This window comes from Camelina sativa, chromosome 15 (genome assembly GCF_030686135.1).
Source record: "Camelina sativa cultivar CO46 ecotype springtype chromosome 15, ASM3068613v1".
Taxonomy (NCBI): domain Eukaryota; kingdom Viridiplantae; phylum Streptophyta; class Magnoliopsida; order Brassicales; family Brassicaceae; genus Camelina; species Camelina sativa.
This window is the reverse complement of record NC_141894.1, coordinates 1,545,994-1,560,218: the sequence shown is the minus strand read 5'-3', so window position 1 is coordinate 1,560,218 and position 14,225 is coordinate 1,545,994. Positions and strand designations below refer to the sequence as shown.

General features: G+C 29.7%; 1 protein-coding gene and 2 long non-coding RNA genes across 3 annotated transcripts; 1 reads left to right on the top strand and 2 right to left on the bottom strand.

The window, feature by feature from the left end:
* Window positions 1–3,626: 3,626 nt before the first annotated feature.
* Window positions 3,627–6,558, top strand: LOC109129049 (protein neprosin-like). Its single transcript, XM_019236603.2, has 8 exons — window positions 3,627–4,214; window positions 4,328–4,397; window positions 4,581–4,670; window positions 4,794–4,973; window positions 5,384–5,554; window positions 5,655–5,708; window positions 5,815–5,943; window positions 6,020–6,558. The coding sequence occupies exons 1-8, from the start codon at window positions 4,189–4,191 to the stop codon at window positions 6,263–6,265; spliced, it is 966 nt and encodes a 321-aa protein (XP_019092148.1). The 5' UTR covers window positions 3,627–4,188; the 3' UTR covers window positions 6,266–6,558.
* An 830-nt stretch (window positions 6,559–7,388) lies between these two features.
* On the bottom strand, window positions 7,389–7,928 carry LOC147926194 (uncharacterized). The gene is made up of 2 exons (XR_015582546.1): window positions 7,794–7,928; window positions 7,389–7,667 (listed from the first exon to the last, which is right to left on the bottom strand). It is a non-coding gene; the product is annotated as an uncharacterized LOC147926194 (long non-coding RNA).
* A 1,276-nt stretch (window positions 7,929–9,204) lies between these two features.
* Window positions 9,205–9,893, bottom strand: LOC147926193 (uncharacterized). Its single transcript, XR_015582545.1, has 2 exons — window positions 9,603–9,893; window positions 9,205–9,483 (listed from the first exon to the last, which is right to left on the bottom strand). It is a non-coding gene; the product is annotated as an uncharacterized LOC147926193 (long non-coding RNA).
* Between the last annotated feature and the right edge of the window lie 4,332 nt (window positions 9,894–14,225).

Here is a 14,225-nt window from a genome sequence, read left to right as displayed (position 1 = left end):
GTATTCATGTGTTGTTGGGCTGCTATGTTTAGCCCCAACCGGTGGTATTAACTTTTATGATTTCGTGTTTCCACAATAGGTTCGATCTCAGCTTTTCTTCTTTTTAAATTATTTAAGGATCAATTGTAAAAACGAAGATGTATGATATATATAACATAATTACGCTGACAATGCGCAATGTTGCACGTATAATTTCATGTATATATTTTTCTTGAAGTTTTTTAAAATCTTCTACTTCATATATTGATAAAAACTGGTAACAGTTGAATCGTTTTAAACGCTTTTAGGACATACATATAAATATCAAAGAAGCTGATTTTTTAAAAAACTTATAATCTAATTTATCTAAATCGAGATTGCTGAATTGTTTAGCCTCTTTTAGTTAATTACTAGATGTTAGCTCACGCATAGCGTGAGTTCTTATATAATCGTTATTTTATTACGGAAAATAATATAAAATAATATATTATTATTTTTTTGTTTTTTCGGTGTACATCAAAATTTAAAGACTAAGTAATATGAATTTAACTAATGTAAAGAAATTAAATTTTCTTTTGATGATAATATATTTAGTGTAATTAAGTCATATTGTATCTTACATGTATGCCATATATTTTTGTAGTTGTAGTTGTATTTCAAAATCATTGTGATATATATTTTCAAAAAATATATTTTGTGGTGTAGTTATGTATATTATTTTATCTAATTATCGTGATAGCTTAAAGAGATTTAAAATGTTTAAATTAAGAAAAAGAAAACAGTAGGTTTGCAGTGTCTCATAAATATAAAACTAAATGAGTCTAACCATATATTATAGACTAATACATTTTCTAGAAAAATAAAATAAAAACAGCAACTACTTTATTAGGTTATTATCTTAAAGTATTTAATTGTGTCTGGACTTTGATTTATATGAAATGATAATGTTTCATATGGAAAATAAATATTAAACTATATATCATATATTACATGTATATCATATTAAAATAAACTGAAACTTTTATTAAGTTAAGATATCATTTGTTAAATCAAAGAAAAATAATAGTATTGTAGAATTTATAAAATTATGTGAGATTTAAAATATGAATTCATGAGGGTTATAGTGAGATATGTGTCTTTCTTTTAATAGATAATACAGCAATTAATCTAAGAAAATATAAAATCACACTCTTACCATGAGTTTTGTAGCCATGTAAGAACATAAACAAAACAAAGAATTTGAGATATGGTGGATGATGATGTGAGAATGTTTATTTATAAGATTTCAAGGGATACAAGTTTTTCTAAAATAATTTTATTAGAAGAGTTACAATTATAATTTATAGTGTGAATGAAAAAAACAGTCAATTCATAATTAATGTAATTTCAGTTACAATTTAGTAGTAAAGTATAAATTTAAAGTATATTATTACATTTTTATATAATTAAAAATAAATATTAGAAATTAAATGCTAAATGGATAAATAAGGAGAAAGTGAAACCTTATAAAATCATATGAAATGCAATAAAAATCTCAACTATTAATTTAATTTCTAATCTCTTTTATATTCACCTTAATTTAAGTTATATTGCTAGGTTAGATTCTAATGATTTCCTCTTAGTAGTAAAATTTTGGAAATCAAATATCAAATTGTTTTTACTATTTGAGAGTTACAAAAGTACATACTTATACATTTTTAACATGTTCTATTATATTAAATTAAATTCATTGAGAACACTACTATGATATTATTATGGGAGTTACAAATAAACTTTTATACTTTTCCAACTCCTAAAATTAAAACCCATTTAATTTAGAAGTGAGTGTTGGTGGGTCTATAATTTGATTCAAAAGTATAATATGTTATACATTAATCATTTAAAAGGAATAGGAACATCTAATTTTCAAATAAACTTGATTTTTTGTTAAATATAACATATGTGAATTTAAATTTAACTATGGAAATTTTAAAAATAACTATGAATAGATTAGAAAGGCAAGAAATATTTCATTTTTATATAAATAAAATAAAAATTGAAAACAATGTTAAATATGTATAATACTTTCTAAATTAATATATAGAATCAAACTCTTACAACACATATGAGATATAACAACATTTGATATTGGTGGGAGAGGAGGAAAGAATGATTACATATAAGATGATAATCCAAATAGATAATGGAGATGAATTTTTAAAAATAAAAACAATATAAAATACATATCATGTAGTCTCTAAAATTAAAATTCAGCATTAAAAATTACAATAATATTTTTTATTTGTTTTTTTGTAACCCATACAACAAAATAAGAAATTGAAAACAAAAAAAAATGAAAAATGATTTGAGGTATTATGAAAGAGAATGAGAAAAGTGGAAGAGAATGAGAAAATGTTAGTGAATGAGAGAATACTTATTTATATGATAAGAATTAATGTGAAAATTATGGAATTACAATAATAATTTATTGTGTTTGAATAAAAATAAGAAACACCAAGATGCAACAACAAGCAACAAGCAAATAACTCAGTCCCAGCCGCTGTCGCAACCGCTTTTAACGCAACAGCAGCAAGGTCAGTCAGTGATGGCTAATTACCACCAAGGTGCGACTCGATAATATCGTTTTACTTCCAAATATGTATGCTCGTCGTATCTAAGTATTTTATACGTACCAATCTTTGTATTTGTGTAATGCAATTTCTATTTTCATCCACGTACCGCTTATTATTGTTTTGTCTTTTCCAATAACCAATGAGTGGTATAATTAAACTTTGATCGTATTTGCCTATTTGGCTTAATAGCTTAGAATATATATGATTACGTCAAAGCCTCTTTATATATTGCAGTTGTCTATATCACTAATGACACATCAAGGTCTTATAAAATTCGAATTCGAACTCAAAACGTTCGAATCTTGACCATTAAGGGATGACGATATGACGGACTTCGGTTAGTTTAATAACGTAATTTTTCTGTAAGGTCAGTAGGTCACTTTAATGAATATAAATATATATAATAGATTAGCTATACTTTTCAGGGTTTATACATACTAGGCATGTACATATCGGTCTCTCAAAAAAGAAGATCTATATATTTATTCATTTGAATTTAATCCTGATACACGGTCTTATTGATTTACGGTGTTTCTTAATCTTCATGCCTTTTATTATATCTTTGTTATATGTTACTCACATCGTCGTATGAGTTTACCGTCAAATTCTCGTGATTCCGCGACATATTATGTGAATTTATTCCTTTTTTTTTGGAAAAAGCCAAAAAATACCTCATTCATTTTTTATTTGAATGTTTAATGCCTGCTCTTTTTTGGTTGGAAAAATAATAACCAGACTAATAAAAACGTGTAATTTAATACCTCAAGAATTAAATGTTGTCATTTTGTTTGTCATTTTAAATTTAGGAACAGAAGCTCATTTGCCTAGATTACATGAGTTCTCTTTTGTGGTAAAAAGTACAGCTTTAACTTTGTAAACCTGTTTTTTTTTTTTTTTTTTTTTTTGAAATTTGTTTTGCATTAAATTAAACGTGGCAAAAGTGCTCTTACAAATCAACTTTAATGGTTGGGTTTTAAGGCTTTAAGCCCATTGAAAATAAATAAAAAGAGCTGGAAACTGAAACCCATTAAAAAAGAAACCTAAAATGTTAAGCCCAACAAGATGTTAGCCCTGCAACGCCCAAGTTTGTCTCTAACCAATAATTGCTTCGAGTAGCTACGATCGAACTAGAAAACCCAAGATCTCGTGGAGGATCAACTCAGCGACGGAATGAGGATATGCGATTTCTGATAGTTCGATCAATTCGGCGAAGAAGAGTTTCGTGGCTAGTGAAAACGTTACGGTGAAGCCGTGAGTTTCGTTCTCCCCAAAGATATGTTTTGTAATGAGTATTAAGAGAGAGAGAGAGAGAGAGAGAGAGAGAGAGAGAGAGAACAACAAGTGAATCGAGTAAGAAGAAAGTAGAAAGAAGAAAGAAGAAAGAAGACGATTCAACTGGCGAAAGAAGAGGTTGCTTCAAGAAAGAAGAAAGAAGAAAGAAGAGGTACGTTATAGTAAGCTCCGACTTCTTCTGTCGTTATAGTGAACTGGAATCGAGTAAGCTCCGACTTCTTCTGTCAAATCACAAGTGAATCGGATCAGAAGAAAGAAGAGGAAGAGGTTGCTTCAAGGACTGACGTTATAGTGATCGGTGAAGATGTCATCGTTCAGATCTTCTTCATGGTAAGAATCTTTAGAATGTATGATTTACTTGGATATTCGCCATGATCTTAAAAGAAAAAAAAAAAAAATCTCGTTAGGGTTTTTACTTGCAGTGTTTTTTTTTTTTTTTGCAGGGTTCTCTTCTTCTGTCTGCTGTCACTCACTCTCTTCGTCCCGGTGGGATCATTGACAACGACCATCAATGTAAGAACCGCACGTTCGTTCGTTCACAAGACAAACTTTATTTATTTTGTATAATTAGTATAATTAATATAATTAATATAATTAATTAATATAACTAATGTGAATATAATTTCGTTTAAAAAATATATATATATATATATATAATTAATTATTAATTGTTTTTTTTTGGGTGAAATCCAACAGAGCCCTGACGGCGATGTCATAGACTGCACAGATATATTAGCTCAGTCGGGGTTCAGTCATCCTCTTCTAAAGGATCATCACAAGCTACAGGTATTTTTTTTGTGTTTCCATATTTATATAATTTTTTTACGTACTCATTTACAAAATACTCTGTGTGTTTTAATTCTTATTAATACAAACGTTTTCCTTTCTCTGAAACAAAATATAATACAGGAAATACCAAAAAATCTTCCTAACACAGCCAAAAATGAAGATGGAGTTAGCGGGTGGCAAGTTTGGAACCGCAACGGGTCCAAATGTCCGGAGGGAACCATTCCGATACGGAGAATGGTTTCTCAGGAGAGCGGGACTACTAATTCTAATGCTGGAGCTGAAGTCACCCACGGACATGAGGTAAATGTTTTCCGCTTTTCTATAATATGAATTGAACCAGAAATTGATCATCATCGTGAACTTGAACTAAATTTTATTTAAACGGTACAAACTGAAATATTTAAATCAAAATCAGAACTATATATATATATATATATATATATGTTAACTGCAATTAATTAATAATTTCTTTAGTTTATCATAATATTTTATTGAATACCAAACCAAAATTAAATGTGGATTTATTTGAAAATCTAATTTCACAAAACCTAAACATATACCAAGTCAAACTAAATCTAATAAGTAATAACCGAATCTGCATGCATGTGATGGTATATGTTAACGACATTTTGTGAATATGCTAAATTACTAATTTGTTATTTTCAACAATAATTGTAACTTTGTACTGTATATTCGTTTTGTATACGCAGTATGCTATCGCACATTTGAACAGCACAAGGGAGATTTATGGAACGAAAGTCACAATGAGTGTGGGGCACCCGAAAGTTGATCAAGTCGGCGAGTTCAGCCTAGGCCAGACTTGGCTCTTATCCGGTTCTTATAAAAAAGGTGATTTGAACACCATCGAGGTTGGGTGGCAGGTCAGTTTTTAATGAGATTTCAGATAACTATTTGTTACATAAGTTTTATTTTAATTAAAACTAGAAAATTTTTAATTCTTTTTTCTTTCTATATATATAGGTTTCTCCCGGGCTATATTCAGACTATCAGCCAAGACTCTTCATTTTCTGGACGGTAAGTGTGTAATATAATTATTTTTTCACTTCAATTTTTTGACAATACTATAAAATATATGTTTCCCAACAAAGTAATAATGCTTTTCTTTTGTTTTGTTTTGCAGAGAGATGCATACACTCTTGAGAAATGCTACAACCTTCGGTGCCCTGGTTTTATACAAACCAGTGGCAATGTCCTCATCGAAGGCGCCATCTCTCCCCAGACCGAAGTCGTCACAATCCAGATTTGGAAGGTTAGAAGATTACTTTTAATTACTTTTTATTTTGTAACGATATTTCTAACATATATCTATTAAAATAAAAATGTAGGATCCAAACCTTGGACATTGGTGGTTATCTGTCGGCTCCAGCAGCGACACTGTACTTCTGCCAGTTGGTTATTGGCCAACAGAAATCTTCACTTGTCTCATTGACCATGCAGATAATGTGCAGTGGGGCGGTGAGATAGTAAACAGAAACGTTTCCGGTCGCCACACGACTACCCAGATGGGATCTGGGTATCTTCCGAGTAGCAACAGAGCTGCGTATATGCGTGATCTGGAAATTGGTGATTAAAAACCGCGATTTCCAGCCGACCCATGATCTCGTAGTTGGAGCGACGAACCCCACCTACTACAGCATCAAGAAGACTAGCAACACGAGCGATTCACCTTAGAATTGATTTAGTTTTCCTTTGTTTTTGTTTCAGCTTTTTCTTACTCTTGTAGATTTCTTTTTTTGTTTCTTTTTTCTGATCTCGCTGTTGTATATTGGAAAAACTCGACGATGTTTAGTTTGTTAGTTTGTTACTTACCAATGATCGATCTTAAGGGGATCACCCTCGAAAAGTCGTGCATCAGCTGGGACGATATCCCCAATCTTTTTAAGCTGATTATATCCTAATTTCTTCTCACATCAAATTTATTTTTTGATATCATCACAAATTTATTTTATGAAGAGATTTATAATAAATTTTAAATTGATATATTAATTCTACGAACATTAAGATGAAGAATGACAAAGATCAGACCTCTTTGGATAATCCAATATTGTATTACTCATTAACCTAACGATTTCTGTGAGTGGAGTTTTCAAATGTCGTAAATACTTTACAACACTCGTGTTACGGTGATATAAAAGCGAAATATCATCATTGCATTAATTTGTAACATATAATTAAGAGTATGAAAGAGATTATTAAAAATTAGATCAAAATTAAAGTTAGTTGTTCTAAAACTCAGCCTCGGCGGAGCTAGGTGTGTATAGATGAAGGTGGACCGCCGCCATTTTGTCTAAGACGGTGAAGAAATCGGTGAAACTGAGAAACTTCTTAGAAATTTTTAGTTTTCGACTATGAATCCGTAAATCAGTGATAGATTTGTGTTAGTTTTGGTTCTACTATGTGAGAAAAAGATTTAAAATCGGAAGAAAAGTGAAGGGAAAAAAAATACCCAAGGCTGAATTACAATTGTACCCCTCTTTGGCAGGTATCTTAAAATCGTAAAACGTGTGTGAAAGAAAACGTTGAACTCGCATACAATTCCTTATTAATACCTCAGTGCCACTGGGGCTATCAGATCTCTGAGAGAATCAGCATTTATAATAATACTAATATATAACCAAAATATTGATAAAAACATAGATGTCCTGCAAAATACTTCTTGTTTTTCTTAACCATAGAAAAGGATGAATGAATACGTATTTAAAATTTTTTGTTATAAATATTTTTTTCCCCAATTCCATGACATCTCTTTATTATAACACGCGATCACACTTGTAAGCATTAGCTAAGGATGAGGATTACGTTTGTACAATTAAGGTTGACAACAACATCTCTTAGGTTCATTAGGAGAACGAGAAGCACATTTCCCTTCTCCGAAACCAAAAGCTGAACAGTCAGTTAAACACTGAAACCATCCGTAGGTAGGCGTACACAAAACTCTGCAGTGGGCAAATGAGATTTGTTCCACCTCTGCACCTACAAATAACTAATTTTATCAGCGATAGAGACATGGTAATTATAATATTATACATGATTTTAGATATTTTTTTTTTAGAATGATCAAATATACTAATGTTAAACTAAATCAAAATTTAAACATACCTGAAGCTAAAACACTGATACCGGACAACGAAATTGTAAATACTACTATAAGAAAACAAGTCACAACAGTTTTTGTAATACCCATGATTGATACTTTTTTTTGTGTGTGAAACTTATTGTGCTATGCATAATATCCTAATGATATGATCTATTTATACAGCTTTTGGTCTTGGAATTTTTTTTCCTACTATTAATTGATTTCCATATTCGCCACAAATTAATATTTGACAGAAAATATTGACATTTATTTGAATTCTTGCTTGTATCATTTAGTAATAACTATGTATTGACACTTGTGAATTTGGTCAAAGAGGATTTATTGCATATATTATCAGTTATGGTAAATAATATATTAAGTAAATGTTAGGGGTGGACATTTCGGTTTAAGTTCGGATTTGGTTTGGGTTCGGGTCAGTTTATTCGGTTTTAGTAAAACTCTAATCAAACTCAACCGAAGTTAGTTTGGTTTGGTTTATGTTAGAGTCGGTTTATGTTTGGTTTGATTTGGTTTTAGTTTTGTTTGGTTTTAATTCGGTTAAAAAATCAAATAATGTAATAAAATAAAATTGATAATGGTTTAATAATAGTTAATTAGGGGGGTTATTGGTTTAGGATTTAGAAAGAATTTTAATGACTTTAAAAGTTATGTAAAATATGTTGTTATTCAATCAAAACTTTTAAAAACTCTTTAAAAATTTGGTGTTATTGGTTGTAGATTTGTAAAAAGTTATCTAAAATCTTGATAAATCTAGTGTTATTGGATTAAGAGTCTTATAAAGTCATTAAAAGTTTTATGTTATTCAATTAAAACTAAAGAATCTTGGATTGTTAATGAATTCAAGTTTGGTGTTATTGGTTTAGGATTTTATATCATTTCCTTCATAACAAAAGTCATGAAAACTCTTTCATCAAATAGAAAGATTTTGAAAGATTTTATGAAAGATTTTACAAGATTAGGAAACACAAATCAGCAAGATTTAAAATAACTCCTAAACAATCTCTTATAGAATCCTTCATTTTTACTTTCTAATTTTCTATGATTTTAAAAATCAGCAAGATTTTTAAAAACACAAAGTCATGAAAATTCTTTCTAAATCCTAAACCAATACCCCCTCCTTAATCAAATAAATTAGAAAAGCTAGAAAATAAATTAATACCTAATATTAACATATAGTGGAATTACAATTGTACCCCTCCTTGTCAGGTATCTTAAAATCGTAAAACGTGTGTGAAGAGAACGTTGAACTCGCATACAATTATAAATTATTAATACCTGCCACTGAGGCTGTCAGATCTTTGAGAAAAACAGCATTTATAGTAATACTATATAACCAAAATATTGATAAAAACATAGATGTCCTGCAAAATACTTCTTGTTTTTCTTAACCATAGAAAAGGATGAATGAATACGTATTTAAAATTTTTGTCAAATATATTTTTTCCTAATTCCATGACATCTCTTATTATAACACGCGATCACAATTGTAAGCATTAATTTGCTAAGGACGAGGATTACGTTTGTACAATTAAGGTTGACAACAACATCTCTTAGGTTCATTAGGAGAACGAGAAGCACATTTCCCATCTCCGAAGCCAAAAGTTGTACAGTCAGTTAAACATTCATACCATCCGTAGGTAGGCGTACACAAAGTATCGCAGTGGGCATATGAGATTTTTTCCACCTCTGCACCTACACAAACCCCACATAACTAATTTTATCAGCGATAGAGACATGGTAATTAAATATTCTACATGATTTTAGAATGATCAAATATACTAGTCTTAAACTAAATCAAAATTTAAACATACCTGAAGCTAAAACACTGATGCCGGACAACGAAATTGTAAATACTACTATAAGAAAACAAGTCACAACAGTTTTTGTAATACACATGATTAATTGATACTTTTTTTTTGTGTGTGAAACTTATTTTGCTATATATAATATCCTAACGATATGATGTATTTATACAGCTTTTGGTCTTGGGATTTGTTTTCTACTATTAATTGATTTCCATATTTGCCACAAACTAATATTTGACAGAAAATATTGACATTTATTTGGATTCTTGCTTGTATCATGTAGTAACAACTATATATGGACACTTGTGAATTTGGTCAAAGAGGATTTATTGCATATATTATCAGTTATGGTCAATAATATATTAAGTAAATGCTAGATTTCATTGTTATAAAGTTTTTTAATTAATATTTAATTATGGTCAATAAATACTTTAAGCTGTACTCATTAACAAAATGATATTCTTTCCGTTTTACAAAAAAAGTCATTTTGATTTATTTCATACATATTTTTTTAATTATAAATGTAAAAAAGAAACGGCCTTTTTATAAAGATCATCCAAGAACTATCAAAACTAAATGTGTTAGAAAACTCATAACAATCCGACTCCCTAACAAATCAAGTTGATTTGATAAAACCAAACCGAACCATCAATAAACATATTCGTTTGTCGAATTTAATGAAGATTGTAATTGCAAGTCACAGAACACGTGAGCGCAAGACTTCATCATATCCAACGGCTAGATCTATATTTTTGGACAGATTTTGAAAATGTCGCCGTTTTTGCTTTAGTTATGATCGAAATATTTTCAAAAACATTATACATACATTTGATCGTAATGTCTATAACGGCATCCTATACAATTGAGAATTAATATATGTGTAACGGACCAGAAATTAAATGACTTGGTTTAGTTTTTTTTTTTTTTTTTTTTTTTCTGTATAGAAAAGTGCAGTGTGTAAACTATCAATATACAGTTCAATAAGCATATTCGTTTGTGGCTTTGACATTACGTATATGAGATATTTAAAGAAAAATAACCAACAAAACTTGGCTAACAAAAACTCACAATAGAATCTCCTTAAGTACACATCTTATCATATTGATGACCATAGGAACGTCTTGGTTATTCTAGTAAGTAGTAACCTCCAAGCTATTCAATACTAATAATTAATGAAGGTCCAGAATTCCATATGATTTCGATGACTAAGAAATCAGTGGAAACAAAAAGCACTGATAAATTTACCAAAAAGTTGTAAGGAAAACGTAACACTTAAGAAAGCAGAAGAACACAAGTAAACAAAAAAAAAAATTGGATATCTATGAAGCAAGAAAATACAAATATTGCTACAAGAAAATAAGTTACAATACTTTTTGTAATACCCATTATGATTTTTTTTTTTTTTTTTTTTGGTTTGTTTGTATGAAACCTATTGAAAGATATCGTTGAGAGAGGTTCTATATCTAAAAAATTTGGTGAAAAGATTTCCTACTATTAATTAGTTTTCCATACATGTGAGTATCTTTTTCTTTTCTTTTTTTTTTTCTTTCTTTTTGACCAAAAAGATCGTTGACATTTATTAGTCCTATATATATATACTGTATAGTCGCAAATCAAGTGAAATTATAAAAAGTCTGGACAATTGTCAAAATGGTCAAAGAGGATTTATTGCATAGTTAAACGCAAGAAGATTCACAAATTATTGTTGGAAAGTTTTGCAGTCAAATTTTTAAGTGATGCTCTTTTAACAAATTTAAGTGATACTTAATAGCACCCTTTATTTTATAAAAAGTCTATTTCTTTTTATATAAAGAATGTCATTTTACATTTTCAATGTATTTTTACATTAATTGTTTTATTTTATCTTTAATTTAAAATTAATTAAAAAATTAACTATTTATTAAATATGGTCATATACATATTTATAATTTAATATTTTTTTAATTTGTGTGAAAAATGTCTAAATAATACTCTTTGTAAATGTCGAAAAAAAAAAAAAAAACACTCTTTATAAAAAAGAGGAAATATAAAATTTTGATCTTCTACAATGTACATGAAGTATGCAAATTGTTGTTTGATGATGTGGCACAAATTGTTATGAATTATACAAATTGTTTAGTAGTATTTGTTTACGAAACCAAATCGATTTGACTTTCGTTTAATATTACTTTTTAAATATAGCAAATAATTATAAGTGATTAGTAAACCAAAAAAATAAACCTTTTGTAAAGATACTAATGCAACAACTATCCAAGCTAAAATGTATTAGAAACCTCATAAAAATCAGACTCCCTAACAAATCAAAGTTGGTTTAATAAGACCAAACTGAACTAAATTAGATATCAATAAGCATATTCGTTTGTGGATGCAAGTAACAGAACACGTGACGTGAGCGCAAGACTTATCATATCCAACGGTTCTATCTGGAGAGTATTTTGGGGTATATTGTCATTTAGTATAATATAATAATACCCATAAAACGGCGGGTTTAGATGCTATTACTTTGATACGACAGTAATATCATTAAGATTTAGTTGTTCTACCGTTTAAATGCAGGAGCTTGGACTTGTGTGCTGTTTTTTTTTTGTTTGGTCGTTTAAAACGGCACACACTTGGTATTGTCCAATTAGAACTTTCGTTAATTGACTTCGATTGAATCGACAAATTTTGTTTCTATCTTCTCCGAGTAATAATATTCCAGATTCGTGAATTGCTTATAAATTCTGAGCTCATCCTATGAATTTGCTTCAGCATCTCCAAGTTTTCTTCGTTTAATTTGTCCTTGGGTTCACTGTTTACTAGTCTTCTTAGAGTTACTTTCTATTGCTTCAGCATCTTAAAGTTTCACACCATTTTAGTTTACTTTCTATCTATCTCTCTGTTACAGTCTCAGACATGAAACTTTAGCGTAAAAGGTAAGACGAAACAAGTGCCTTCGTCTTTCTTGATCTGGAATGTGAATTTGATGGGTCAAACATTATTCGTCAATGTGGTGATGTTATAGGCTGTTGGTAAGTGGAATAGTGTGTAGAAAAGAAGGTTCGGTTAGAGACATTTTTCTGGATATATATAACCATCATCATGTTGTGATATATTATCAACCTTCGTAGATAAAGTTTTTCCTATGTTACTCTTAGTTAATACATATATAGTTTATGTATTGTGGCTTAGTATAGTGTTGTTATATTGTATAGATTTTTGATGTGTTCTGTACCATGTTGTCCTTCGGTAGGTATAGTTTTCCTCTTTTTTATCTTTCTTTGGGGGTGGTTTATTCGGTGTGTTTGGGTTCCCTCAGTCCCATATTTGTATACCAAGTGTTTTGTTTTACGTGATTTGTTTGGGTTCCTTCAGTCCCATATTTGTATACTAAGTGTTTGTTTGGGTTCCTTCGTTTCTATTTCTTTTTTAGGATATAGTGTTGGATAGTAAGTGTTATGTGGTATGTTTTGGGTTCCTTCTGTGCCATTTTCTCTTATGGTATAGTGTTGTTTAAGTGTGCGTATTAAAAATTGTATTTTCTTTTATAACTTGCAAGTTGCTCGATTCTCTACCGTATTATTTTGCTTTTTTTTTTTTGTTTTTTGTTTTTTGTTTTTGGAGGACTCCATTGCTCAATCTCTAAAGGCCAATGAAGATGTCACCAAGTTTGGACATATGGTGCAATGGATCATCATATCTTTTTTTATTGCTATGAATTTGCCTGATGTTTTATTAGTGGACTTTTGCACATTAGAGTTTATGTTCTTGTGGCCAAATTATGAAGTGTAAATATTATAATAAGAGAGCCATTGTAAGTTTACACCATCGATTGTTCTTTTATTTCTTTTGAAGTGAATGCATGAAACAAATTGATTATTTCTATTTTGGTTGTATACTTACAAAATATCAAAAATAAAAAAAAGTGAATCCAACATACATAGAAGAAGCACAAATAGCTCTGGTCCCCTTCACTCTTCAGGCTTTGGTCCCCCTTAACTCTTCAGGCTCTGGTCCCCTTCACTCTTCAGGCACAAATAGAAATAGCTCTGGTCCCCAGGGAAAATAATGTCATTTCTCCTCTCCAAAATTGCCTAGTTCTGTAAGTATGGATGGAAATGCCTAAATTTAAAGTTTTTATCCAACTAACTGATTTCAAAACTAAAAATCCTGAAGTATGCAAATCTTCGGTACATGATGTGGCGCATATAGAGAGGTGTGGCTTTACAAAAATTAAAAAAAAATCAAGATTGACTAAGATTAATACATAATACACCGATCAATTTGTCTTCGTTTAAAAAAAAAAAATTAATTGCAACAAAAAACTGTGGAGATGATCCAAGAACTATCCCAATAAAATGTACTCTATTATTAACAATTTTCAAAGTTGGTTATCAAACCAAATCAGACATCGTTAAACATGTATTCGTGGAATTTAATTAAGATTGTAAGTCTAAGTGTACGTGTGCAATTGAGACTTGTGTGATATTTTTTTCGTGTTTTTAAAATAGCACACACGATTTTCAAAAGACAAAGTTTAAGACTGTAAAATTGTTCAAACATTATCCAGATTACACGCCTACAAGGCGATGAATTGACGTAATATATCAATATATCACACCCACTTTTTATCCGAAACTTGCTACGTTC

What these genes read in the sequence shown, in the direction of transcription:
- LOC109129049 (XM_019236603.2), top strand. Translation starts at nt 4,189, where the DNA reads ATGTCATCGTTCAGATCTTCTTCATG. An exon ending in CATTGACAACGACCATCAAT is followed by an intron (nt 4,398 to 4,580) that starts GTAAGAACCGCA and finishes GAAATCCAACAG; the next exon opens with AGCCCTGACGGCGATGTCAT. An exon ending in AAGTCACCCACGGACATGAG is followed by an intron (nt 4,974 to 5,383) that starts GTAAATGTTTTC and finishes TTGTATACGCAG; the next exon opens with TATGCTATCGCACATTTGAA.